The 26492-nt window shown below is 47.0% G+C and overlaps 1 protein-coding gene across 1 annotated transcript in view; it reads left to right on the top strand.

The window, feature by feature from the left end:
• SLIT1 (slit guidance ligand 1) overlaps window positions 1-24673 on the top strand; it is a 125839-nt gene extending 101166 nt beyond the window's left edge. Inside the window, exons 17-37 of the mRNA XM_083505775.1 lie at window positions 761-835; window positions 1553-1696; window positions 1877-2020; window positions 2484-2650; window positions 4061-4193; window positions 4818-4886; window positions 6751-6822; window positions 8239-8310; window positions 8792-8863; window positions 10067-10230; window positions 11272-11396; window positions 12032-12129; window positions 14686-14825; window positions 15738-15831; window positions 15977-16114; window positions 17928-18165; window positions 18313-18443; window positions 18714-18868; window positions 19294-19582; window positions 20338-20549; window positions 21589-24673. Of these exons, the coding sequence (XP_083361901.1) occupies window positions 761-835; window positions 1553-1696; window positions 1877-2020; window positions 2484-2650; window positions 4061-4193; window positions 4818-4886; window positions 6751-6822; window positions 8239-8310; window positions 8792-8863; window positions 10067-10230; window positions 11272-11396; window positions 12032-12129; window positions 14686-14825; window positions 15738-15831; window positions 15977-16114; window positions 17928-18165; window positions 18313-18443; window positions 18714-18868; window positions 19294-19582; window positions 20338-20549; window positions 21589-21827 (2971 nt within the window). The 3' untranslated portion in view covers window positions 21828-24673. The remainder of the gene's footprint in view (window positions 1-760; window positions 836-1552; window positions 1697-1876; window positions 2021-2483; window positions 2651-4060; window positions 4194-4817; window positions 4887-6750; window positions 6823-8238; window positions 8311-8791; window positions 8864-10066; window positions 10231-11271; window positions 11397-12031; window positions 12130-14685; window positions 14826-15737; window positions 15832-15976; window positions 16115-17927; window positions 18166-18312; window positions 18444-18713; window positions 18869-19293; window positions 19583-20337; window positions 20550-21588) is intronic.
• Window positions 24674-26492: the final 1819 nt, after the last annotated feature.

Below are 26492 nucleotides of genomic sequence, written 5' to 3'. Positions count from 1 at the left end.
TAAGGGTTTTTTCTTCTTCTCATACTTAATTCATACTTTGAATCACTGCAGTATGTCCAATTCTTTATTTTATTATTATTATTATTATTATTATTATTATTATTATTATTATTATTCCCCACCCATCTGACTGGGTTGCCTCAGCCACTCATCTAAGATTCCTAACTTCTGTACCCAGTGTTCATCTTACACACTGACAAAGCTTAGAACTTCTATTTCTGGTGCATTTTTCACTCCAGTGCCTCTGCCTTCTGTAGTGCACTGCATTGCACCCAGCATCCCATATTGTGTACTAAACGGGTATCTGAAGCCTTTTATATGAAGCATTTATTCTCCATGCAAGCACAGTGGAGTGGCCCTTGGCCCTATCCAGTACTGAGTCTTTCATTGGGCCATTTCACCTTCTATTTCTATTCTATATTAAATTCTTTGAAATTATCTGTGTGTAGGAAAAGGGCACATCGTTCATGTGAACAAATGGCTTTCTGCTGCAGATGCTTGATTTAGAAAGCTGGTGTGTATTGGCTTTCAAAGCCATATACTTACTCCTGGCAGAACAATCCATTTGCATTACGCTTTATATTCTGATATATATATGCACATTTTTATACACAGGGATTAACTCAGTACAGAGTGGAAAGAATGTGTTAAGCAATGCAAAATTAGTTTCAGAGATGGGCCTAGAATACACATATATTTTATTTTATTCACTGCTTTGCTTTCTGAGCTGTATGCTCACAATCCTTTATTTCTGTTGCAGGCGGCTGAACAACAATGAGATCACAGTGCTGGAGGCCACAGGCATCTTTAAGAAGCTCCCACACTTAAAGAAAATGTGAGTATGTGGGTAAGGGGTTCTCATAGCAGAGGAGATACTCCAAAGACCTCTTGTGCACGCAAGATCTGGGGGAAAGGAGGCGGCAATATGAACAGGGCTTAGAGTGCAGCAGTATTCCAACAGGAGCCAGATATTTCTAATGCAAGAGGCTGACATGTATGCCTAGAATGGAAAGGCCAAACTAGAGATGACCTTTGTCACATTGCTTGGTGTTGCATAGTTGATTTTTAAAAGTTGAACAGCTGCCATAGGGGGGCCAGCCAGATCAGGACAATGGTGTGGAGTGAGGGGAGCTTTGACCCAGTGCTGGAATTGCCCCCCACCACCACCTCAACTGCTGTTTACAAGGAGAATAAAGCTTCCATTGACATCAGTGGGAGCTTTGCTTTCAGTGCAGGCACAGGATGGAGAAGATTCTGATCAAGACTGCCAGGGGCTACTCAATGGGCCTTCAGAAGCACAAACATTTTTTTTTAGAGGAAGTCAAAGGCTTAGAACTAAACATATGGCATACTTTCAAAGTGGGTTCAGCAGGCGCAGGTTGCAGAAGAATTAAAGACAGCAAAATAAAACCAGCGCTGTTGGAACTACTACAAATATTCTTCATTTGTCTCTGTTGGAGAGAAATGCTCCCTGTAGGCTGCGCACTGAGTTGAGAAAACTTTCTGCCTGCTCCTGTGTTCTACTATCACTTCATGTTCCTTGCTTTCCCAGAAACCTGAGCAACAACAAGGTGTCAGAGATTGAGGATGGGGCCTTTGAAGGGGCAGCTTCAGTCAGTGAGCTACACCTGACGGTTAACCAGCTGGAGTCAGTGCGCAGCGCCATGTTCCGGGGCCTCGATGGGCTGCGGACCCTGTAAGTTGGCCTAACTGGGGTTGTTGACCTAACTGGGGTAGGGAAGATAGGAGAGAGGGGCAGCGGTGGGTTGTCAGTACGCAGGAGGAGTAGCAGGGTGGAGAATGCTGTCAGGCTCCTTTGGCTTTCAAGGGGTAGTTTGTAGAACGGGCTTCTTCCCATTCTCTGTCTTCCTTCCAGGATGCTGAGGAACAACCGCATCAACTGCATCCACAACGACAGCTTCACAGGACTGCGCAATGTGCGCCTCCTCTCGCTGTACGACAATCAGATCAGCACCATCGCACCTGGGGCTTTTGACACGTTGCAGTCACTCTCCACACTGTGAGTTGCGAGGCAGGGAAATTCTAACCTATTAACTAACCTCTGAACATGCTCAGTCCTCTATTCCTTGGTGAGAGCTGTCTGCACGGTGTAGACCACTCTGCTACCCCACCTTGATTCTAGGGAGGATCCATAGCTCAGGAGTAGAACCCACACTTTCTATACAGCAGGTCCCTACTTTAATCCTTGGCCTCTCAAAAGCGCTCCTATGTAGCAGTATTGGGAAAAATCTGTCCCTAAGACTTTGGAGGGGTGCTACCAGTATTGTAGACAAAACTGAGCTAAGCAGACCAGAGGGTTTGGCTTAGAATAAATCAGCTTCCTGCAAACATAGACTGTCTGGCCTATGTTTTAGGTCTTGAAAGGGAGAAGGTGATTGAGCCCTACCTGCCTACAAGCCTTTGCTAGATTATCCTGTGTTTGCCCAGTTTATTTATCTCCCTCCTGTACCCCTCCTGCCCAGGAACCTGCTGGCTAACCCCTTCAACTGCAATTGCCGCCTGGCCTGGTTAGGCGACTGGCTTCGTAGGAGGAAGATTGTGACTGGGAACCCCCGCTGCAATAATCCGGATTTCCTACGCCAAATCCCACTGCAGGATGTGGCCTTCCCCGACTTCAGGTGTGAGGAAGGTAACTCACAGGCTCTTGGTGGGGATGAGGAGGATGGGGAGGGAGCAATTAAGCAAACTGAGGCTATGATTGTATAGCAGGTGTATCTTCCCACAGACCCACATAAGGCCCTATTTGAGTTTCCACTAGCAGACCAGTTGTGAAGGCTGTTGTGGTTGAACGAGGTTGATACTCCCATTAAGCCATAAATGTCCAACCCTTTTCCCTGTCCAGAGTTGTTGCAATATGAATTTAAACCAACAGAGGGCACACAGGAAGTCATTACGGAAAATGGGAGTGCCATGTATTAAGCCAGATTTTGAAAACACTGAATGTCCATTAGCCCAGGCTGCACAGTGTGTGTAAACTGCCTCAGCCCTCAAATCTTGCAGTGGCAGTTCACACATGGAAATGAGTTTCCTCACACAGATCAGTTGAAGTGGGAAGAACCCAAAAGCTGTTGTAAAGGGCAAAGAAGGCTGCAGCCACTAATGAAATGATGTGGTCGCCCCATTCTGAAAAGTTGTGGGAGATTTAGGGCTGTGTGTGTGTGTGTGTGTGTGCGCGCGCGTGTGCATGCCTTGCAATCTTCTTCTTCTCAAACTATTTCCTCAGTTGGGATGGCCTTTTTTGTTGTCCCAGCATGGGCAATGGTCAAGCTCAGCAGCAATTACATGGACACGCCTAGCAGTTTTTGTATTGCATGGTAGCTTCAAACTAGACATAAACGGAAACATAGCACAAATCTTGTCAGGGATGCAGCAGGTCCCCACTTATGTTAGGGGCTGTGCCGCCGTGGTTAGGAGTGGTCTCAAGGTTCCTCCCCCCCCCCAAAGTCAATTAATTGGTTAAAAGCAAGGCAATTTAATCAGCTATTTAACCACTAAGTATAAATAAGTACAGTATCTTAATGCAGGAAATATTTTTGGAGATGTTTAACACAGCGTCACTTTACTAAATAGGTAAATCATTAACTGTCTAGCAAATCATCTTAAGCCGTTGGCCCTGGCCCAAACAGCAGCTTCTGATATGGTGCATCTATGCAGGGTGTGGAGGGGTGGCTGCTGTTCGGGGGGGGGGGGAATTAACAGCTCCATAGCTTTTCCCATGTGCTTCTGAGAATTGAAACCCTTGTGTAAATCAATAGGAGGACATAGATGTCAAGGGGACCTTTCACACTCTTTCCAATTAAGAGCTGCGTTTTATTTGCAATGAATTAATCACACCAGTTGATTAATATTCTCAGTTCTAATTGCTGCTGATGCCTTTGGCCCTTTGATAAAGTGGGACACTTTATAATGGTGATATAAGGGCAGACTGAAATCTAGATTTCCCTGGAGAAACATAGGATAATGTCTGCTTTCAAGATCTCCTATTCCATCACCATGCCGTCTCTTTCCACTGTGAACCCTTTGGCTTGTGCCTTGGCAGGTCAGGAGGAGACAAGCTGCTTCCCACGCCCTCAGTGTCCCCAGGAGTGCACTTGCCTAGACACTGTTGTTCGCTGCAGCAACAAGCACCTGAAATCCCTCCCCAAAGGGATCCCCAAGAATGTCACAGAGCTGTGAGTAATGCTGCCTGGGCCCTTCTGCTGACGCTGCATCCGGGAAGAAGGGGCAATGTGGGAACTGGCAAGTCGCACCCATGGATGAAGGGGCTGGGAACAGCCTAGTGAGGGGCATGCAGCTTTATACCTTGCACTGTTCTGCAGATCATCCTCAAAAGCTAAACACTGAACCCACATTCTCTGTGGGTTCAAAACTGGATGCCACTGAACTCTGAAGGGATTTTTTATTTAGGGGAATGAGTTCTGTGGCAGGTGGAAGGGGCCTGTAGTACTGTTATATTACTCTGCAGCGTTAATGAATCCAACGTTGATACCCTAGAATCAAACAGCTGGAAAACTGGAAGAAAGCAAGGCAGCCTGAGACAAACATAGTTTCAGATTTAGGAGAGTACGTATGCCACCCTGTTAGAAATACAGGTGTGAATCACAGGCATTTGCAAGTACAAGATAACTCAGATGGTTCTCCCTTAGTTGGCACCATTAACAGAGGAGCAGGGACAGTGCTTATCACTAGTTAAAGCTTCTAGGTTTAGAGTCCTTTGAACACCATTGTTGGAAGTTTAACAGTTCTCTCCTGTATTGCTGCTGTGACCTCTGACGCATCCTTCATTGTCCTTGCAGCTACTTGGATGGCAACCAATTCACCCTGGTTCCTGGACAGCTCTCCACCTTCCGTTACCTACAGCTGGTGTAAGTATCTGAGAAGAAGTGGCCTCACGTGGGTCCCCGAGAGCTTGCCATAGTCTTTTTTCAGAGAGGCAGGAGATGGGCTGTGGGCTGTGGCCTTTTCTCAGACATTTGTGCAGCATGTCTGTGGAAATTTTTAGACCAGGCCTAGGTGGGGAGTGGTGCAACTCATACCTCAGTGAACGCTGATCAATTGATTTGGCTTACATGGTATCAGCCTTTGACTAGTACAGAGGGGCTGGTTGGGGGCACAGGAGATCTTTGTGGAATCAGGTGACCATTCTGTTTTCAGAATAAAGAGAATAAAGCAGATGCAGAAAGGCCGAGTGGCACCCAGATGTTGTATCTCCCACCTGGTTCTTCCATCAAAATGCAAAAAAAGCCTTTTCATTAAAACACACATATACCACAGAGCGATATGGAAGTAGAGAAGCTTCTGAAAAACAACAACAAGAGGGTGGTCAAAGAGGCTAGCATGAAGGATAAGAAATAATTTTTGCCTAAGGGAGAATTTGAGGGGAGCCATAGGACCCATTCTGAATTACATAAAATTATGCTTAACATATTAGCTTGTACAGCTGAAGAGGAGGTGAGAGGTGTAAGGCAAGAAAATTAACTATAAATGTTTTTAGATTTTAGCCACCTTGGTTATGGGGTCAGATTCCCAAAAGAGGCTAAAATGCAAATGCTGTACAATTTAAAAAGCTGGATTCTCTTGAGCAAGATGCAGTTAACTCAGCTCAGGATATTGGGTGAAGTAAACAATTCTAAAAACACCATCTAGTCCATCTGACTTGGGATTTGGAGTTCATCCATCTCTCTATTTACTTTGGTTTCCCTGGGCATTAGAATAGCTTTGCTTTTCTGCTAAGGCACTGTGAGTCCTTTAGGAACCGATTTCAGTTCTGAAAGAGGTAGATTACCCTTCTGGCATCTCTCTCATATGTGGTTCCTGGAATTTTCTGAATGATAGCCTTTTCCCCTGCCCCATTGACCCCACCTCACTGACTTTTCATCTCAAATGTTTGTTTATTGCCTGCCTAAGGAATTCCAAAGGAACTTCACAGTTTATTTTATTTGCTGGCTGTTGAAATGCAGTTGAGTCTAAGTCTTAAGCACACTGACTCCAAGATTCACTCCATGCTCTGCAGGTCATCTTGTGGCTTTCCCTGGCCTTCAGAGCATGTGCACTGCTAGATTTCCTTCTTCCTACATGATACAGTTTATCAAGATTCCTTTCTAGCAGCACCAGACAGAGAAGAGTTTAGAAGAATTAGCTGACATCATGCAGTCATCGGCCCAGAGCTGTTGCCAAAGGAGAAGGCAGATTTGAAGGTGCCACCAGCGCTGCATCTGCTGGATGTTCAATCTGTGGAGCCACTGTTCACATGAGAGTGTCCTTAGATATGCAAAAGACTGTAGAGTTTGAATGCAGAAATCTGGGAAGGACAGAATTGTTCCATCCCTATTTTCTCAAATGGAAATAGGGACATCCCATTCCATAATGATTATTTTACTATTTTTACTCCACACATCTTATTGGGTTGCCCCAGCACTCTGGGCAGCTTCCAACATACATAAAATCATAATAAAACATTATTATTATTATTTTTTAAAAAATCTTCCCTGTACAGGATTGCCTTCCTGTGGCTTGGGAGTTGGATAACTCCATATACCCTCCAACATTTCTCCAATGAAAATAGGGATATCCTAAGGAAAAGCAGGACATTCTGGGATCAAATCAGAAACCAGGATGGCTTCTCTAAATCAGGGACTTCCCTGGAAAATAGGGATACTTGGGGGGTCTGTTCTATAGGAAGAGAGAGTTAAATGTGATGTGAGCTTGCACAGTGCTTTTGTCTTACAGGGATCTGAGCAACAACAAGATCAGCTCTCTCAGCAACTCATCCTTCACCAATATGAGCCAGCTCACCACTCTGTGAGTGCCCAATGCAGCATTTGAACAGCAGATCAGAAAGGGAGGATGTCCTACTGCCTCCAAGCAAAAAGAGGCCTCCTCTACAAGGAGAGAAATGCCTTTTTAAATGACTGATGTTACAGTATACTGGCTTATACTGTGCAAAGCAGGGTAGAAATGCCATTGATCCCTGGGGTCTACTGCCTGGCCAAAGAGAACATCAATTGATGGGGTGGCAGTTGCTGGTTCCAACTAACTAAACAGGAATGCATGCCTACTGCAGTTCATTCTGGTCTACAAAGTGTTCTGTGACAACAACTACTTATAATCTGGAATTTGCTTAAATCCATGTGACCCATACACATGTACTCATCTGTTCCCATCCTGATATTAGCTTATAAATCCTAAAGCTGCTACATCATCATTAACGTTAGGTTAGGAGGTTTCTTTCTGTTCTATTGACTGTGGTGTTCAGTTTCTGAGTTCCAAGCTTAAGGGTCAACCAGAAAGGCTGGAAACTTATTTTCATTTAAAAGACAAATGTAGGATTGAACGCCTCAGTCAATAAATACAATTAAATTGTTTTCTAGCAGCCAGAGCCTTGAAATCACAGGATTTTAGTGGGATTTCAGTCATCCCAATTGAAAGGGGGCTGGTGACACATATTGTTGATTGATCTCTTGAGTAATATATTTAAAATCATCTTAGCAGTAAATAGAATGCCACTGCTATTTAACTGAAAGACACCTATCCTTTTTTTTTAAAAAAAAAAGTTGAACTGAGTTGAATAGAAGCAATGTAGAAAGTAAAAATCCTTCATTGGCCAGCAGACCCTATTATTTTCTGTGTTGCCATTAAAGTTGCAATTTTAGACTCGTGCCAACTACTTGACCAATCTGGAGAGAGTATGAACTTCATGGGTTGTTAGCATCGTCATTGAGTGGAATCCAACCATACCCCAAGAACACACTGTGCCCCAGTTTATGTGAGTTGCCCATTAGAGAATCTTGAAAGAAACAATGGCTTGGCTCCTAAGGTGTGCTAACTTAGGGAACTTCACAGAAGGAAATTTTCCTGTCCGTCCGTCCCCTCCCCCGTGCCCTGCAAAAAGCCTGTCAGTAGGCTTGGTGGGGGTGGCTCCTGAACAATGGGGGTTTGGGCACAGAGGTTTGCTGGAGAAGGAAAAGCCAGGAGGGTTTCCTTCTGTGAATTTTCTTACATTAGCTTACCTTAGGATCTGAGTCCAATTTTAGGGAGACCCCCCCACCCCACCTGCAGGAGAAGCGTTTTTGATGGGCACAGGGAGCAGGAGGGGATAAACTTTCCTTCCTTTAACTAATATGGGGCTGGGGGAGGGATATCAGACAGTATGTGGGCTGGGTTTTTTTTAGGAATGTGTGATGATTCAAACTCTTCCTTTTCTCCACCATCCCTCAGGATCCTCAGCTACAATGCCCTGCAGTGTATCCCTCCCTTGGCCTTTGAGGGTCTCCGTTCACTACGGCTGCTGTAGGTGCCTTGTATTCCTGTATTCCCCTCTGCCCCAGTTCAAGGAGAATCCCCTCACTGGAGTCTGACTTTGGCCTAATTCCTGGGAAACTGTTACTTTAAGAAGTGAGCAGCCAGGCAATTGTTGGGGAGGGAGAACAATGGGCTGAGGGACCCTCCATTTGCTTAGTTTGTGTGTGTTATGTGTCATATGGACATCCACTTTGCTCTCCTTGTTTGTTTGGCTAGTTAGGGCTCAGCTACACATCATCTGGGCACAGAGGAGGCAGTCGTATCATAAGTCCGCGTGTTCATAATTCAGTGCTTGACATATGATGCAGATGGTATAGGGGGGAGGAGTCTAAAAACCCCAATTACTGACTTCCCTGGTTTTAGGCAGATCATGCTCCCCTAACCTTCTTAAAGGGTCCATCAAAACAGGTAAGACAGGTGGGTCCCACAGTCCAGGACACTGAGAATGCTACTTGTGTTTTGTGCACAGGTCCCTCCATGGAAATGATATTGCTACACTTCCTGAGGGGATATTTGCTGATGTCATCTCCCTATCTCACCTGTGAGTATTTGCATCAGTTTGAACACCCATTCTTTCCTCTTGCATGAGAATCCCAGCTTGGCACTACTACCTGATGCTCTGTGGGACAGTACTTGGAAGGCAAAAGCTAGAAAGCATCCTTTGTTTCCCGTTGTTTATCCACCAGGTCAGAGAATGATGCTAGGCAGGGGTAAAGCCTATTTTCATTTTGGTGTGATGGCTGCCTTGGCTGACATGATGGCAGACGTTGTGTGCTCTGCATGCTGAACAGCAGCAGGAACTGGTCTGGTTCTGCTTTCTTGCAATGTTGCTGAAGTTCCTCCTGGCACCTTTTATCAGGTGGCAGAAACCAAGCTTGCAGTCCTGTAGTTTGCACCTCTTAAGTAAGGCAAAGGCGTTAGCATGTGCGCGCACGCGCACACACACACACACACACACACACACACACACACACACACCAGGCTGTACTGGCTCTTAATGCCCAGTTGGCTGTGGGTGGGGTGGGGGAAGGAAGTTGGGGAGGAAGTTGTGTTGTGCCTCTTGTCTTCTACTGCACTTCAGAATAATGCAGGAGAAACCAACGTAGACCAGGACCCCAATGCTCAGAACTATAAAGCACTGCAACAGACTCTACCTGGGTTAGGGTCTAAGGAGAAGGATGGGGAAAGGTACATTTAGGAGAAGACTGGGGTATGTTTTTTGTTTAGGGATTTCCCCCCTAGCAGGACCCTCAGCCTGCAGAGCAATTTCAGCCTTCATTGTTTCTCAATTTACATACATCTGAAAAGATTGTAGATATGCTAATAAGCAGCACCTCTAGGCAAGGCGGCAACCCTAGGGACTACAGTCTCTATGTGTGTTCATCACTCAGCACCCGCACCCTGAAGTGATGAGTGGTACCAACACCATGCATTACGGTGGCCGCAATTTGCACATTTAGCTGCATCTTATTGAGTGATGTTGTCAGGAACTGAGATAGCAAGTTGCAAGCCAGCATGTGTGAATCATACCTTTAAGAACAGTATGAAGAAAGGGAGAGACTACCTCAGATTGCAGCTATGTTGCTCTATGAGGGCAGTTTCAGAGTCTGAAAATAGAAACCTTACTTATTAATCAGTTCCACGGCCACTAGAGGCAGCCAGAGAGATCAAATGCAATGAATGGACAGCCCCCCTCCAGACCTTAAGGCGTTATGTAGATATTCTGGTTCTCCCTGCTTCACAGAGCCATCGGTGCCAACCCACTGCACTGTGACTGCCACATGCGCTGGCTCTCAGGCTGGGTCAAAACTGGCTACAAGGAGCCTGGCATTGCCCGCTGTGCTGGCCCTGCGGATATGGAGGGCAAACTGCTGCTCACCACTCCTGCCAAGAAGTTTGAGTGCCTAGGTAAGTGAATAAATACTTTATAGGATACTTTATTCATTTTGTAGAGCAGCTTTGTCCAAACAATGGCTCTTTCTGGTCCACCCTACCCTGCCCGGTTGCTCTTTGGCCCTCTTCCCTTTCCCAACCAAACTGGGACCGAGGCTGGGGCACCTTAGCTCCAAGGCAGGTCAGGTAAACAGTTTGGGTAACTCCAAGTACTATAGGGCTTGGGCCTGTTGGTTGAGCATGAGGCACATAGTGAGGGAGCATGAGGGCTGTTAATGTGTGAGGAGGGGGGAGATGAAAGGAAGGGTTTTATGCTAGTAATTGGAACTGTGGCGAAGCTTGTGCAACTTCTGTGTCTCACCACATTGGCCCACACATGTGCTACTCCTATCATGTTTGGTCCATAGTGTTGAGAAGGTAAGATGGGTGTCTTGGTGAAGGAAGACCTGGAGGAAGGACACAGGCTGGAGGCTATGTTGCCTCCTCCTTCCATAGCCTTCTCATCCAGCTAAGTCACTAGAGACAAATCCAGCCTAGCTGACGTGGTAAGAGTGTCTATATAGGAACACTCCAACTATTCGCATCTTCCAGCCTGTTCCGGGCCTCTCTATATGGCAAACCCCATTGGGCTGTTTGTTCATCGTCCAAAGGTCTTTCCCATCAGTTGCCACCCAGCCCCCCCTTTTTTTAAAAACTGGAGGAGCCAGGGATTGAACCTAGGAAATTCTGCATGCAACGCATGTGTCCCAGCACTGAGCTACAGGGCCTCCTATTTAAAGAAGAAAAACAAGTAAGCCCAACCTGGCTTTGTGCCATGGAGTGGGGTGGGCAGGCTCTCCTTTCAGAACTCCTCCATCTGTTAATATATATTCAGCTCCACCATTAATCCGTTTGCGATCTCCTCTATGTTTCTGGCAAGTGCCTTGCAAAAGATTCTGGCCAAGAAGGGGGACAGTCTTCACAGGAGGATGTGTGGAAATCCTCCCTCCCTCCCGTTCAGTGATTCTTTGGCTCTGACCCCAATTCCTAGTTGTCTGGTTTCTTTCATCTATGCAGGGCCTCCTCCCCTCATCATCCAGGCCAAGTGTAACCCCTGCCTCTCCAGTCCCTGTCAAAATAGGGGCACATGTCAACCAGACCCTTTGGACTCCTACCGCTGTATCTGCCCCAGTGGCTACAAGGTGAGAAGAGGGATGGAGGGGAGGAGAGGGGTGACTAGGGAGGGTGTAGGGATCATTGACAAAGGGAAGGATTGGGCTTTCTCCCTGCTTTGGGGACCATAGCCTCTGACAGCTTGTGTCGACCAAAAGAAAAAGGCTCAGAGAAGGACCAAGACATGGTGGAAGGAACCCATTCTCCAGTTTGACAACCAGCCTAGTTTATCACTGCCATCAGGAATGGGCGAGATACACTCTCAGTCCCTACTGATTGGACCTAGAGCTGCCACTATTTCTGGGGGTGGGAGTGGAGAATGTGGAACTGGCTGTTTCATCTGAATGTTCGCCAGATGTTTTGATCTAGAGCATCCATTGTCCCTGATCATGATGGAAACTGAACTTCAAAACTTACAGAGAACGCTTGCTTGGGAAGGCAACTCTTGACTAATAGCTATAAAGGAAATCCTGGTGGCAAAAACAAGCAATCCCAAAAAGGACAGCCTGCATTATTTATAGGCAGAAAATCCTATTATTATTATTTTGTTGTTCTTTTATGGCTGATGAGCAAGGACCTGAGACTGAGAAACCTCACGTCCTGGCCAGAGCTTTATCATTTGTTCTTTGTATTGTGGCTGCTACTTCTCCTTGCCTTATTCCAGGGCCAAAACTGTGAACTCTCTGTGGATGGCTGCTCCAGCAGGCCCTGTGAGAATGGTGGGACCTGCCTGTCTCACGAGGGCAGTGAAGCCAGCTTCACGTGAGTGGCTGCTCAGGTTCTCAAATGGGGGGGAAATGGTAGAGATTTCGGTAGCGACTTTGGGGAAGAGTTTAGGGCAAGAATTAGAAGAAAGCAAAAGGAAGAGTTTGGGGCATGACAAGGAGAATAAAGACAGCAAGTCTCCCTAAGAAAGAGGAACCTGATGGGGCTTGAAAGGAGAAAATAGGGGGAAGGGGAGTGGGGGTTGGCCGGGTGATGGGCTTGAGAGAGTTTCATACCTTGTTCTGGTGGAGATGAGAGCACCACTTCAGCAGTAAAAAAAGGGGCGAGGAGGAGAAGTGGGAGTCCACAGGGATGTTACTGGGCAGAGAGAGATGAGGTCTCTTTGATATCCAAAGGATTCCTAATTGGTAAGGCAAAAAGCATCACCTTTTATGCTTACCTTGGGCTTAAAAATTAGCATAAAAGCAAAGAAGGCAAAACCTGTCTTCCTGGCAGTGAATGAGTGTAAAGAAATTAAAATGGTGTCTAAGATGTTTGCAAAATGGCTTCTTACAAATGCATCTTAATCTGCTGTTTATGTGAGTTGGAGAAAAGAGATTAACGTGTCTTTTGGACTCTGCAGACAAGAGCCTCAGGCGATAAAAACTTCTTGATTAGTAATCGTGAGAGTGATATTTTGGTGGCCATATCCTTGTTTATGGTGCTCTTTCGTTTACTTCTAAATTTACAAATTATAAGGGAGGAATGGCAGAGATTTACAGTGAAAGGAGACAATGAATTTGCCAGGGGCTTTTGCAGCTCAGCTTGCTTGGAACATGTGAGCTTGGCTTTCTGTAATGGAGACTCTCTTGAGGCCTCTCCAGACTAAAACCAACGTCCTTCTGAGGTGCAGGCCATCATAACAAAAGCTGGATGTTTTTAGGGGTGCTTTGTAACAGATTTGGGGGAAAGATTTGGGAAGCATTCTGTTGATACTGTGCAAAAAGGCACTCTTTACCCTCCACCAAGATTGTCCACCACCACAATCACTAATCCTGGAAGCCGTAGTCAGTTTCTTTCTGTAAAAATGGGTTGGGACCCGGCAGGGGGAATCTTTTAAGACGTATACAGCCTCTTGGGGAGCTGTAGCTCTGGTTTGCAGTTGGACCTCAATGCACGGGGCTCCTCCCCACTTCACTCTCCAGAGTACAGTGTGGGTGGCTTTCTGGGAAACAGACCATAATTAGTGGCTGAAAATAAACCACAGGCAGTAGAGAGAGAATGGGGCCCTAGCCCTTTCTGTGTACCCAAATTGCCAAGATGCTAAATGGCCTCTCATCCCGTCACCATAACAACCCAGCATCTTCAAAGCCAGCACATAATGTCCTTTGGGGGTTGACAAAGCTGTTTGCCTGCACATGCCAGACTAGATTCTGCCTTTGGGGAAAGGTAGTAGGCAGGGAGATGAGCCCTCTAGGAAAGGATATCAAGACCCTCAGCCTGCAGAGCCATTCAATATGCCAGAGACGAAAGGTCATCAGTTCTTCCACCTCTGCTTCCTCTTCCAGCTAAATAGGCTACAGGCAGTATAAATGGAAATGACAGCATATGCAGCACACACTCACCTGTGCTTTTAGTACAACAGACCCCCCTCCCAACACGCAAATATATGTGAATGCAATGCGTCCCTTTCCTGATGTGTGCACAGATGTGACATGGTGCACGTAAATGAATCTCAAGTTCAGACCCACGCAGTACACAACCAGGCACATGCATGCATGCACAGCACCACATGCATTATGTACACAGAACTGTAGATACAGCACACACACTGATCTAGCTTGGGCATGCAAATGCAGCCATAGGTATAGCTTTGAAAATTGATTTTATTTGCCTGTTTGCTGGTTTACGTTTTTATTTAAGATAGTTGTATACTGCCCTTCATGAAAATGGATTTCAGGGTGGTTTATATAAAAAAATTCAACAACCAGAGAAAAATACAGTAAACACACCCGAAACCACTGCTGAGTTAAGTGACAATACTTAAACATTTAGGCACATTTAATGTTGAGTGTCATATCCTCTGACTTCTCACATCTGTGTCTTTTTCTTGCCCATCCCAAGGGTCCTCTTTTCTTCTTCTTCTTTAACCCCTCCCTTCCCCTGCCTGTTCCACTACTCAACTTAAAGCCCCTCCAAGTCATAGCTGTCAACTTTTCCCTTTTCTTGCAAGGAATCCTATTCGGAATAATGGAATTTCCCTTTAGAAAAGGGAAACATTGACAGCTATGCTCCAATGGTGTCTGCCCCAGAACTCTCCTGGAAACAATAATCTCTTTAACCCCTTCTATGCCGAGTGGCCTCCAAAGTGGATCCATCTACATCCTACCAACCAGAGATGAAAGTGCCTCAGGTTCAAGCCAGTGCAATATTCAGAACCATTGGTGGAGCATTGAATGTTCTTCTGGCAAAGCCCTGACTTCCTTTCACTCTTCTTTGAGCTCTTTTCGAGAATGATAAAGAAAAACCACCCACAAAACCCCTGAAATGCCCCAAAGTGAGCAGCTTCTAACCTCTCCGTTTGTTAAACAACCCTCATTTCCCTTTTGACAGGTGTTCCTGCGTGGATGGATTTGAAGGTCCAACCTGCAGTCTAAGGACCAACAACTGCAACAATAACAATTGCAAGAACGGTGCCACATGCATTAATGGATCCAGCAATTACACATGCTTATGCCTTCCGTTGTTCACAGGTAGGGCCAGGCTTGTAATGGAAGCGGATGCACTTGAAGAGAAGCAGAAGAGAGCTAAGGTAGCAAAGCACAAACTTCTAAGCTGGTCAGTGCCAGAGGCAGGTTTATCCTAAGGATCTGACTCCAGTGCCCAACATTTACTTTTTTTAGTTTAGTGGTAGCACCTCTCCTCCACCAATACCTGAAGATAACCCAATGCATTTTTTTTAAACTAACTCTAGCTTCCCAAGTAGTAGTTTCCCCTTCCCTGCCAGGTTAGTATCTAGCCTGTGAACAATAGTGTCTTTCCCTGAACAACAGAAGGAGATCCACCTATACCCTGGTTGAATATTGAGTCATGGGTTTGGGAGTTAGATACAAATAACAGCATTCTGGGCTGAAGCATGAGACTATAAATATTTTATTTTAAATTATTTCATAAAATTTATTGTTAAAAGAAAAACCACCCCTCAAAGTAGTTTGGCATCTATTGTATGAATGGAAGGTTGCCATACCTTATCTCACAGTGCTTCGAGTGGGCTGCCCATGAGATAGGGTTGCCATACGTCTGGAATTTTCTGGACATATCCGGAATATTGTAGTACATCCTTCTAAGATGTCTGGGAAAATCTGGACGTTTTTGCTGATTTTCTTAAAAACTAACTTAAAAACGTCATGTGAATCTGCCCAAAAAGCTCAACAACTTGGGCAAACTAAGAAAAGCTCAATAACTTTGTGGGTCCAGATATGGAAACCCTCCCATAAGTTGTTGGTTCTGTTGCACGGATGCAAGTGATGGGACAGCAAAGGTTGTTCTTCCTCATTCCCTTCCCTGCCCTTTCCTTGGGAGAGCTGGTTCAGCCAAATGCAGACTGGGCCTGGGGGACATGAGGCCTGAGCCTGCTTCTCTCTACTTTTCTCTCCTTCCTGCAGGGACTTACTGTGAGCAGCTAATGGATGTCTGCTCCCTGGAGCTTAGCCCCTGCCAGCATGATGCCGTGTGCAGGGTTACCCCTGATGGGCCCAAGTGAGTGATTTAGCAGCTACCATTGGTGGCATGGGGGGAAGCAGAAGATGTTTAAAACCAGGGGAATTGCAACAGACTTCTAAAGTGGATAGGAAAGGGATGCCGCTACATCCAGTGTGTGGCTTCTTCCTGTCCCTGCCTACAGGTGTGAATGCATGCCCGGCTTTGTGGGAGATAATTGCAGTGTAGACTATGACGACTGCCTAGACCATCGCTGCCAGAACAACGCCAAGTGCTTTGATGAGCCAAATGGATATTCCTGCCTTTGTACTGGAGGCTACAGGTAAGGTTGTGAGATGGGCAGGAGTATATACCAGTTCAACTCATTCTAAGCTACCTGCAAACCTCAACACCTAGGATTGCCCTCTACTGGAAGAGTTCCACAAGGGTGGCTGGGAGAAAGAGGTACAACAAAAAGAGTGATCAGTTGTTACCAGAAGTGTCAAACAGTGATTACCGTATTTTTCGCCCTATAGGATGCACTTTTCCCCCTCCAAAAATGAAGAGGAAATGTGTGTGCGTCCTATGGGGCGAATGCAGGCTTTCGCTGAAGCCTGGAGCGTGAGAGGGGTCGGTGCGCACTGACCCCTCTCACTCTCCAGGCTTCAGGAAACTATCCGCAAGCTCCGGGAGTGATGGCAAGGATGACAACCTCGCCGTCACTCCCGGACCCGTTCTGGGGGCTGGGGTTGGGGGAAGCTCGGGCTTCCCCCACCCCCAGCCCGGCAAGCTCCAGGAGCGATGGCGAGGTTGCGCAACCTCGCCTTTGCTCCCGGACCCCCAGCCCCGAGGCTAAAAATAAAGCCAGGACAGCTAGTGGGATCCATCCCGCTCGCTGTCATAGCTTCTTTGCTCTTTGGGGCTCGGGGGGGGAATAATTCCCCCCCCTTTATTCCCCCCCCCAAAATAAGTGCACCCTATGGGCCGGTGCGCCCTATAGGGCAAAAAATACGGTAGTTTTAAGAGCCTGGCTGTTTCCAGAGTTGTTTGACTGTGCTTATGAGATTAAAAGAATGCATCTCACATTTGCTGGGACTTTGTACCACACAAGGAGTTACATGCCTAGTGTGAATTGCTCTGCCCACCAAGGAGTTGAGACAAGTTGTTCTGAACATCCTGGCAAAAGTAGTTCCTGCATACAGGGAAGTAATGTACAGAGATATGCAACATAGCTGTGTCCTGCAGCTGAGGTCAGCTTAAAAGACTTGGGGCACATGCCCTTGACATAAACCTGCATAAATGTAGAATGCCTCTGGGCAAATTAAGAGGGTGGCAGGGCCAGCTTGCCCATGAGACAAAGTGAGGCAAATGCCTCAGGTGGCAGGATCCACAGGGCAGTGGATTCAGCCTCAAAGGGATGCTATGGTGGCAGCAACAGCTGTGGTGTACTCCTTGGAGGGCAGATCTGCCACCTCCTCAACAGCCCCCCCCCATGCCACCTCTACAGTGACTAGGGAGAAAATGGTGGGGGTGGGGGCTGCCCTCTGGGCATGATTCAGAGTGAGCCCCCCCCCAAGGCCTTTGATTCCCACTTCAGCCGTCCAGTAAGGTTGACTCTATGTTCCTGATGTAGATCTTCACTCACCCTTTCTTCCCTGGTTGCGGGGGGAGCACACCATTTTGTGGTTCACCTCAGATGCTAAAATGTATTGGGCTGGCCCTGTCTCCTGGACCACCCCATAACGACACCCCTGGCCAAAGATATTCTGGTTGTCTTTATTGATGAAGAAGCAGAAGAAGCAAACTGAGTAAAGTGTGTCAGTCTTCTCTTAGGATTCAGGGCGGTGTGATGACTTGTATGTCACTTGAGTACTTGCCTTGCCCATTCACTTGATGCCCCAGTGCAGTGAACTGGAGTGCTTTTACTGCAGGCACAAACAGGGACCAGGAAAGATCATGGCTCAACACACATGCATGTGATTCCAGGCACATTTTACTCACCCTCTGGGAAGAGGAAAATCAGAGGAGAGGGCACACTGCCTTAAAACTGTATGAGTGCCACAGGGTCCAGCTGTGGTCCTGCTAAGACCCTGTGCTGTTGTCTCCAAGTTGCATCCTGCAATTTGTGCCTTGTTGTGTTCTCACTCTTATCATAGTGGCCAGCTCTGTGAGATTCCACCCCATGGCTCCCTCCAACCCAGCCCATGCGAGAGGGCAGAATGCCAGAATGGTGCCAACTGTGTGGAGCTAGGCAGTCGTGCCTTATGCCAGTGCCTTCCTGGCTTTGGGGGGCCCAAATGCGAGAAGCTGCTGAGTGTCAACTTTGTGGACAGGGACACGTACCTCCAGTTCACTGACCTGCAAAACTGGCCCAGCGCCAACATCACTTTGCAGGTAAGTGTTGATTAGCAAGGCTGCCTCCTCCGCCACCCCAAGAGCGGGCATCTGCCCACACTCTTCATCCGTGCCATTTGTGGGACTGGTTGGATTGTAGAATTAATGCTTCTGCCCCTTGCTTGTTCATTCCCTCGTTCTCTGCAGGTCTCCACGGCTGAAGACAATGGGATCCTCTTATATAATGGAGACACTGACCACATGGCGGTGGAGCTGTACCAAGGCCATGTGCGCGTCAGCTATGATCCAGGCACCTACCCCAGCTCTGCCATTTACAGGTAGCCCTCTGCCTTTGGCTTCTCCTTCCAGCTCAGAGTGACCCTCAGTCATTGAGCAAAGCTGCACATTGACCATGAAGGCAAAAGGAAGGGTTTGGGGGTCTGGATCATGGGGAGTTAGTGCAGAAGTGACAGGGAACACGAGGCAAAGCGGATGCGGGTGCTGCACTTCCATGCTGGATGGGTGCAGATGGCTGTGGATGCCAGATATCAGGCCAAAGGTTGGGTGCCATCAGCCTTTCCCATCCCACACCTCCCTTCTCTCCCTAGTGCAGAGACCATCAATGACGGGCAGTTCCACACTGTAGAGCTGGTGACCTTTGAGCGGATGGTAAACCTCTCCATCGATGGAGGAGACCCCATGACCATGGACGGCTTTGGCAAGGCCCACACGCTGAACTCTGAGGCTCCACTCTATGTTGGGGGTAGGACTGTGACTTGGGCCCATTCCAGTTGGGGAGAAGGGGGTGAGAGAGGCTGGTATCTCTGCCACCTACATGCTTGCACCTGGAGGGCACTAACTGAATGGAGAGCTCCTTCACTCTTCTTAGCTCACGTCCATTGGATAGTAATGATGCAAGAGGAACGTTTCTGTTCTCCTCTCCAGGGTGGGGTGTCTGAGCTGATACTGCAGGGCACTAAGAGCCAAGTGCCAAACTGAGGAGGAGTGACGGGCGCTGTGGGAGAGGGGAGAGAAATGGAAGAAGGTGGCTCTTAACATTCCACACAGCATTCCAGAATAAGGAATGCTCTTTTCCTTCCACCAGCACCATCTCTCTTTCCCCCAGGACCTTGCTCTTCCCTCCTCTTCCTGCCCCTTACCTTGCTGTTCTGGCTCTCCCCTCCGCAGGGATGCCCGTGGATGTGAACTCTGCCGCCTTCCGCCTCTGGCAGATCCTGAATGGCTCCAGCTTCCATGGCTGCATCCGCAACCTCTACATCAACAACGAGCTGCAGGACTTCACTAAGACGCAGATGAAGCCGGGGGTGGTGCCCGGCTGTGAGCCTTGCCGCAAGCTCTACTGCCTGCATGGCATTTGCCAACCCAACACCCCTCATGGCCCCATTTGCCACTGTGATCCAGGCTGGGTCGGGCCCCATTGTGACCAGCCCGTTAGCAACCCCTGCCAGGGCCACAAGTGAGTACACAGCAGCAGAATCCCCCTCCACCCTTTCCTTGTGGGCTGCTTCTCTCACTGCAGTGCTGTGTGCAAGATGGAGAACGTGTGGGGAGGGATTGCAGCTCAGTGGTGGAGCATGTGCTTTTCACACAGAAGCACACAGAATCCCTAGCATTTCACACATACAGTAATCCCTAGCATTTCCACTTTGAAAGGATCAGGAACGACCTCTGCCTGAGACCCTACAGAGCCACTGCCTGTCAGAGCAGACAATTTTGGGCTAGATGCACCCATAGTCTGACCTGTGTTCCTAAGTGTGACTGGAATTGCATCCATATCTTGTGGGCTCTGATGGGCAGTATTTTGCCTCTCCTGTTTACTCATCTCTGATGAGGCGGGGCAGGCAGGGCATTTATGATTGTAGCAACAAAAGCAGAAATTAGTTGCCTCTAAAGCCCAGCACAGGGGCATAGGTTTGGGAACAGCGTTCAAGAACAACAGCACATACCATATACCAACTCCTCCTTCACCTTTAAAGGAGCATCAATAAAGTTGTATTTGTATATTTGGAGGATAAGGGAAGTTGGGGAGTCAGTGAGAACGCTCCTCCCCTCTCACTTCTTTGTATTCCTAAGATGACGTTGGAGAAGCCAAGGTGCACAGAGAATCTTGCAGGTCCTTCCTATGTTAAATGATGCTTCTAGTAGATGGTGGCCTAACTGCAACCTTTTGAATTCACCTATATTTAGCTTTATGTTTCACTCATTCTACAGGTGCATCCATGGAATCTGCATGCCCCTTGATGCCCTTTCCTATAGTTGCCAGTGTCAGGATGGCTACAAGGGAGCCTTGTGCAACCAGCAAGGGGAACTCCACAACCCATGCAAGAGCTTGCAGTGTGTTCATGGTCAGTGCCAGATCTCAGACACAGGCGAGGCCTTCTGTGAATGCAACGGGGGATTTGATGGTGACCTCTGTGACCAAGGTCAGGCACAGCTCCCTTTCTTCCTTACATTCCCACGTGCTCCATAGCTAAGGACCCCTGAGGGCCCTCGCCTGATAAGACGCTTGGGCCTCTACCTAAGCTGCCAGTATTGTGTTAAGCCAGGTATGCCCACCGTGGGCAGAGGAAACCCCAGCCAGGGCGTAAAGGTAAAGGGACCCCTGACCATTAGGTCCAGTCGTGACCGACTCTGGGGTTGCGGCACTCATCTCGCTTTATTGGCCGAGGGAGCCAGTGTACAGGTTCCAGGTCATGTGACCAGCATGACTAAGCCGCTTCTGGCGAACCAGAGCAGTGCACGGAAACGCCATTTACCTTCCCGCCAGAGCGGTACCTATTTATCTACTTGCACTTTGACGTGCTTTCGAACTGCTAGGTTGGCAGGAGCAGGGACTGAGCAATGGGAGCTCACCCCGTCGCAGGAATTCGAACTGCTGACCTTCTGATCGGCAAGTCCTAGGCTCTGTGGTTTAACCCACAGCACCACCCGCATCGCAGCCAGGGCGTACTTAGATGCTATTTCTTGCCTAGCCTCTTCCCCTAGTAAGTTTTCTAGCAACTGTAGACCCCCATCCCTTCTGTTGCACCGGCTATAAATGGGAATTTGGAATTCCGTGGTTCCACAGAACAGCCAGTGTTGTACATCCCAGTACAGTACCATTGCACTCTTCTTCCAGACACTATGGCCACAACTTTGGTAAGGGAGCATGAGCAACTGAGCCACAAATTCTTGATTCCCCACCCCCACCCCGTTCTGCCTCTCTGTCCTCCCCTTCCATTGACAAAAAGCAAGACCAGTTTTGCAGGACCCCCAGCCAACAAGATAAGGGACAGATAAGATTTTTTCTACCTGTTGCTAACCATTCAAAAGGCAAGATCATTCGTCATAGTATGCTTATACATACTAGAATGCCCAGCTTTTTGAGCTGACCTTCACCAGAACCCCAAGCATAATGTGTAATGAAGGCTTTATCAGAGGAGCCTCCTTGCCTGACTTCCCTCTTCCTGATGTTTTCCCTAGAGTCGGAGTGTCGGGGTGAGGCCGTGCGAGACTTCCACCAGGTCCAGCGAGGCTATGCCATTTGCCAGACAACCCGGCCTGTCTCCTGGGTGGAGTGCCGGGGATCTTGCCCAGGGCCAGGATGCTGTGCAGGACTGCGCCTCAAGCGCAGGAAATACACCTTTGAGTGCAGCGATGGCTCTTCCTTTGTGGAGGAGGTGGAAAAACCCAGCAAATGCGGCTGTTCCCAGTGCATGTAGCCTCCAGCAAGGGACAGGCCGGAGCCAGAGACAAGTGGGCCAGGCCTGCCCTGACAGAGGCCTTGGGAACACCCTTGCCATCTCCTCTTGCCCCTGTTGCTGCTTGGAAGAGGGGTGGGGCAGGGCTCTCAGTTTGGCAACGGAGCATCTCCTTCGGCATGGTGACAATGGCTCTTCTGGATGGACCAGACAAAGGTGTAGATAGAAGACTTTTGCTGGGAAATCCAGCCCAACAGATGTATTTATATCCAGCACAGACTCTATCTGGGGCCACTACTTGTGCACAATACGGATTCTTAGCAAGCCTGGCCATGCCTGTTTGTTTTGCCCAGTGTGGTGCCCTGAGAGGCCATGTCCACAGCTCATGCCTAGACACGGGATCCTGCCATTTCATATCTTGTCATTTTACCTGGTGTTAGACCCTGCTATCCTGCACCATGTCTGTCTTTCCCCCCTTTTTCTTTTGGCAGTTTTGCTTTTTTCTCTTGTTGAATACCCACCTTTCCTATTCCTACTGGCTGCTCGTTGCAACCTCATCTTCTGCTTATAGGACTAAATTGCAAGTAATGCAGAGGCAGCACCCGGGGCAAAGGCAGGAGGATTGTGTGCTGCAGAATTAGCAAAGATAAAATCCCTTAGGTGAATGGGAAGCGTTTGTATGAACAGTTGCCTCCTATACCGGATGGTTGCAAGGTAATGGTATTTAAAAACAGCTTAACCTTGGAGCTGCAGTCTGGTCTCAACTAATAGCAGAAAGGAGCCACACTTGCTCCACGTTGAATGATCCACCAGCATTAACAGGACTTACCACCACTTCCCTAATTTTGAAATCCTATACTCACTTAGCTGGGAGTAAGCACCATTGAACACAATGAGACTTAACTGCCAAATAAGCATGTGTAGGATCTTGTTGCATGAGGGCTGGAGAAACCTTGGCTAGCAGTCTTCCTGTTGTACCTTTGCTGGATGGGACAGGGAGACTTTCATGTCCCCAGTTATAAAGCCAGCCATCTCCATGATTTGAGGGCAGCAACAGGGACAGACGTAGTTTTCTCTGATTCTGCCTATATCACTGCCTTTCTACACCACAAAAGCTGTCTTCTGCCCAAATGCCATCTGGTTTGCTGTAATGAAAAGTCTAGATATTTTCAGAGTGGTGCCTGTTCTGCAACCCAACGTCTGTGAACTCGAGAATAATCATTTTCATACCCATCATGCTCACTTTCACCTGCCTTTTAGAACGGGAGGGGGGAATGAATTGCATGTGTCTCTTGCACTCAGTTTACTGTAGCATTACTCTTCATACACCAGGCCCACCCACAAAGTACCATTGCCCTCTTGTAATGGGTTGTGGGGTTGGGTATATCAGCCACCGCCTGCAATAAAAGCTGAAGCACAGGCTTCCAAAGCAAGTGCTATAGATTATTTGCTCAGGTGGGGTTAGGCCTGGGCCACAGCATCAGAAGAAATAAGATGGCTCTTTAAGATCTAGGCAGTTAAAATAAACTAAGCTGACAGTACCTTCTCTTGCTATGTTTCCAAATCCCTGTTTGATAGAGTTTTTATGCTAGACCCTGGACAATAGAGCTGCAAATTGGTCAAAGACACTTTTGATCTAACTTATTCTTGCAGAGAAAAAGTAGTTTGCACTTATCACCACTAGCTACTGACCAATAATTAGAAGTAAAACCATTAGAGTTGGGGGGTGGGTGGGATGGGGGGAGAAACACCAAGCCAGATTCCTTCAAATTCTGCACATGAAAAGTTAATATCTCTGATCTATATGCACTATGTTAATTAAGCAAATCTGAAGATTATTTACAGAGTTTGCGCTGCTTCTCTTGGTTGGGAGGAGAAAAGAAATAGCACACAGAAGCTGCCATGTCCCAACCACTGGAAATGCTACTTACCCAGCCTGGGTTTTTGAGATTTCCATCAGACAGAGGCTTTAAAGTGTGTAGGAGACACTTGAAGGCTTGAAACAACTTTGTTCAAAAAAAAATTTGAGATGATATTCTCAGGATGCAGAATTTCCACCCAGTAGTCATGCCAGAATCCAGTTGCTGAGAAACAACGTGCTCTCCGGTACAAGCCTGGAGGCCTTGGCTGTACATGTGTTCTTGTTTCCAGGGCAACCTCAGCCAGATGATTGTTCCCTGAAACTTATGGATCATGTTTCCTATGGTGGGGGGAAGTTTCCCTCCTAAAAGGTAGAGCTACTTGCCTAGAAGCATCTGGTATATGTAATCTCAAGGTTGCAGGTTTCTAGGAGGTACATTGGATATGGGAGAAATAAAAGGGTAGCATCTCGGGATACCCCCTAGTATAAAACAATTGGTTATTAGAAGCACAGGTTTTCAACTATACACTATATTATGGGTAAAACCAGCAGCAAGGAGGCTATCCTTTGCTTCTGCAGAGAATCAAATGGATGGCTAGTTGCAGGGGCTTCTACAGGGGCTCCCACCTTGTATCTCTGTGTGTGCTAGTCATGCAGAACCTGCTAACTCTTCCATTGCTGCAGGTTAAGAGACAGAAACTACATGACAGCAGGGCATAAGTTGCCTTGCTAGTACTAAAAGCCTTGACTGGTGACTTTTGCAGACAGGTACAGCATGAAACTCTGTTAACATAACAGGATCTGTGGGGCCATTTAAATCTGCAGCCATTCTTTCATATTCTGGTTTTGCCATCTTAAGTATTTTTCATTTCTATTTATTATAGAAACCTCAAGAATGTTAAATGTATTTTTCTTCACACTGAGAATGTGCAGCTTTTAAACTTCCATTTGTAAGGTTCCTAAACAAGTTCAATTACACGAAATAAACTAATTAGGGTTTTTGGAATTTCTTATGACTTCACATTTCCGATTATAGCCATTACACGTATCAAACGGAAAGTATCTTATGTCAGATTTTTTTTTAAACTGTGCCTGCCACTGCAGTCAATACTTTGGTAATAAAGTAGATTATATTGGGTATTGTTTGGTAGCCATATGCTGCAGAGGGCAATGCTTGATGTTCACTGTTCATTTTGTCCGTCATGTACCAAAGTACGTTTACACTTGCAATGTTATCTCAACCAAGTGGCAACACCTTCCACTTATCACCATACTTGAATGAAGATTGTACCAAGCTTTTGCTTGTTCACTGCTGGCTTTGAACCTCCCAGTGACCAGAACAAAGTGTTTTGGTGCCTACAGGGAGGGTAGCATCAAAAACCCAATTGGTGCAACCTTCAGGGGCAGCTCATGGAAAGGGTACTCAGCAATTGTGTGAAATGATGTCTTTTGTCACCTGTTGTAAGCTAACAGCTGAAGTAGGTCTTTATACATAATACTTAGATTCTTACATATATTAATATATTTGTATTTGGTATAGTATTTTTCTATGCTGTAAGGATGTCAGACAGCATTTCTCTGTTCTTGGCAGGTGCTTCTCTGTCAGATGAAAACCGGCATCATTGGTTTTAGTAACTGAGGTTTGTGATTCTTGCCACGCTTTTAACGATCCGAGTTTATGATGACTCAAGTGAGGGAACTCAAAATTGTCACTCCTATAGGACAAAAACAGCAGAATTGATTTGGTTGGTTTTGTTTAAAACCACCAGTGTTGTCATCCATGTGAACATGACATTAATTTAGCCACGTGGCTGGTCTTTTCTTTCCCCATAGAAAAATATAATAGGCTTGTCTCCCTCTCCCAGAACAATGGCCCAGATTAAACCTGCTATTATTCAGTTTTCTCAGAAAAGAAAATTAGAGGGTCACTTCAATACAGGTCATGGCACTTTCCTTTTTTTCAACAATCACACTTGAGAAGGGGGCAGTCATCTCCTTCAGTTCTGTACTCGAGGAAAGTACTTGGTCCACAGCTTAAACACACCAAATTTTGCTCCTTAAGCAGCACTTGGACATAAAACAAACCACTAACTTGCAAAAATTAGGACTGGGTTTTAAAAGCCCCACTTCTGACAGGCTTAAACAACCCTTGGACCTTGGGCATGTAAGAGGAAGTGTGGCACTGACATGGGATTGGTATTCTATTTCTGAGGTAGCTGGACCTGTTTCAGACTTGTAATTGAGCTTCTAGGTGCTGCTGCCACCAACTGATTTTATCTAAATTCTCCCGTACCTCACAAATGAGAGGCTGGGTAGTAGCTTGCTCAGGAGAAGTGGGACACATTGAGCTACACCTTTGCTCTTGTAGAGCCACTATGTGGCAATTAGGTGCAACCACACCTGGCTGGCAATAGTGCCAAAATAGCGCCTCCTCACACACACCGACAATGTGGTATCAAACCCAGCCTAAGCACGAAGAGCCAAGCACAGAGAAATGGGTCAACTAGGAGAGGAGGACTGGTGACAAAAGCAGTGCAGTGCCTACCTCTGCTGAAGCTAGGGGCAATGACCAGGCTCTGAAGTTCCTACCCAAACTTTCTGGTTTCTTTTGGAGAGCCAGCCTGCTGTAGACCAGGTCAAAGACAACACCCACATGGGAGTGGTAGCTAACAAGGCAATCTTTCCATCTTCCAACAGTTCATTGTCTGGTGACATCCTTCACAATTGTGTATATGTCCTGATAACCTCCAAAAGCAGCAATTAAGATGGCTCATCAACATGTCTTGTCTTTGCACATCAAACTATATCACACCACACCAATACTG

Source organism: Podarcis liolepis (genome assembly GCF_965112155.1).
Source record: "Podarcis liolepis genome assembly, chromosome: 5".
Lineage (NCBI taxonomy): Eukaryota > Metazoa > Chordata > Lepidosauria > Squamata > Lacertidae > Podarcis > Podarcis liolepis.
This window is presented reverse-complemented; position numbering and strand designations above follow the sequence as displayed.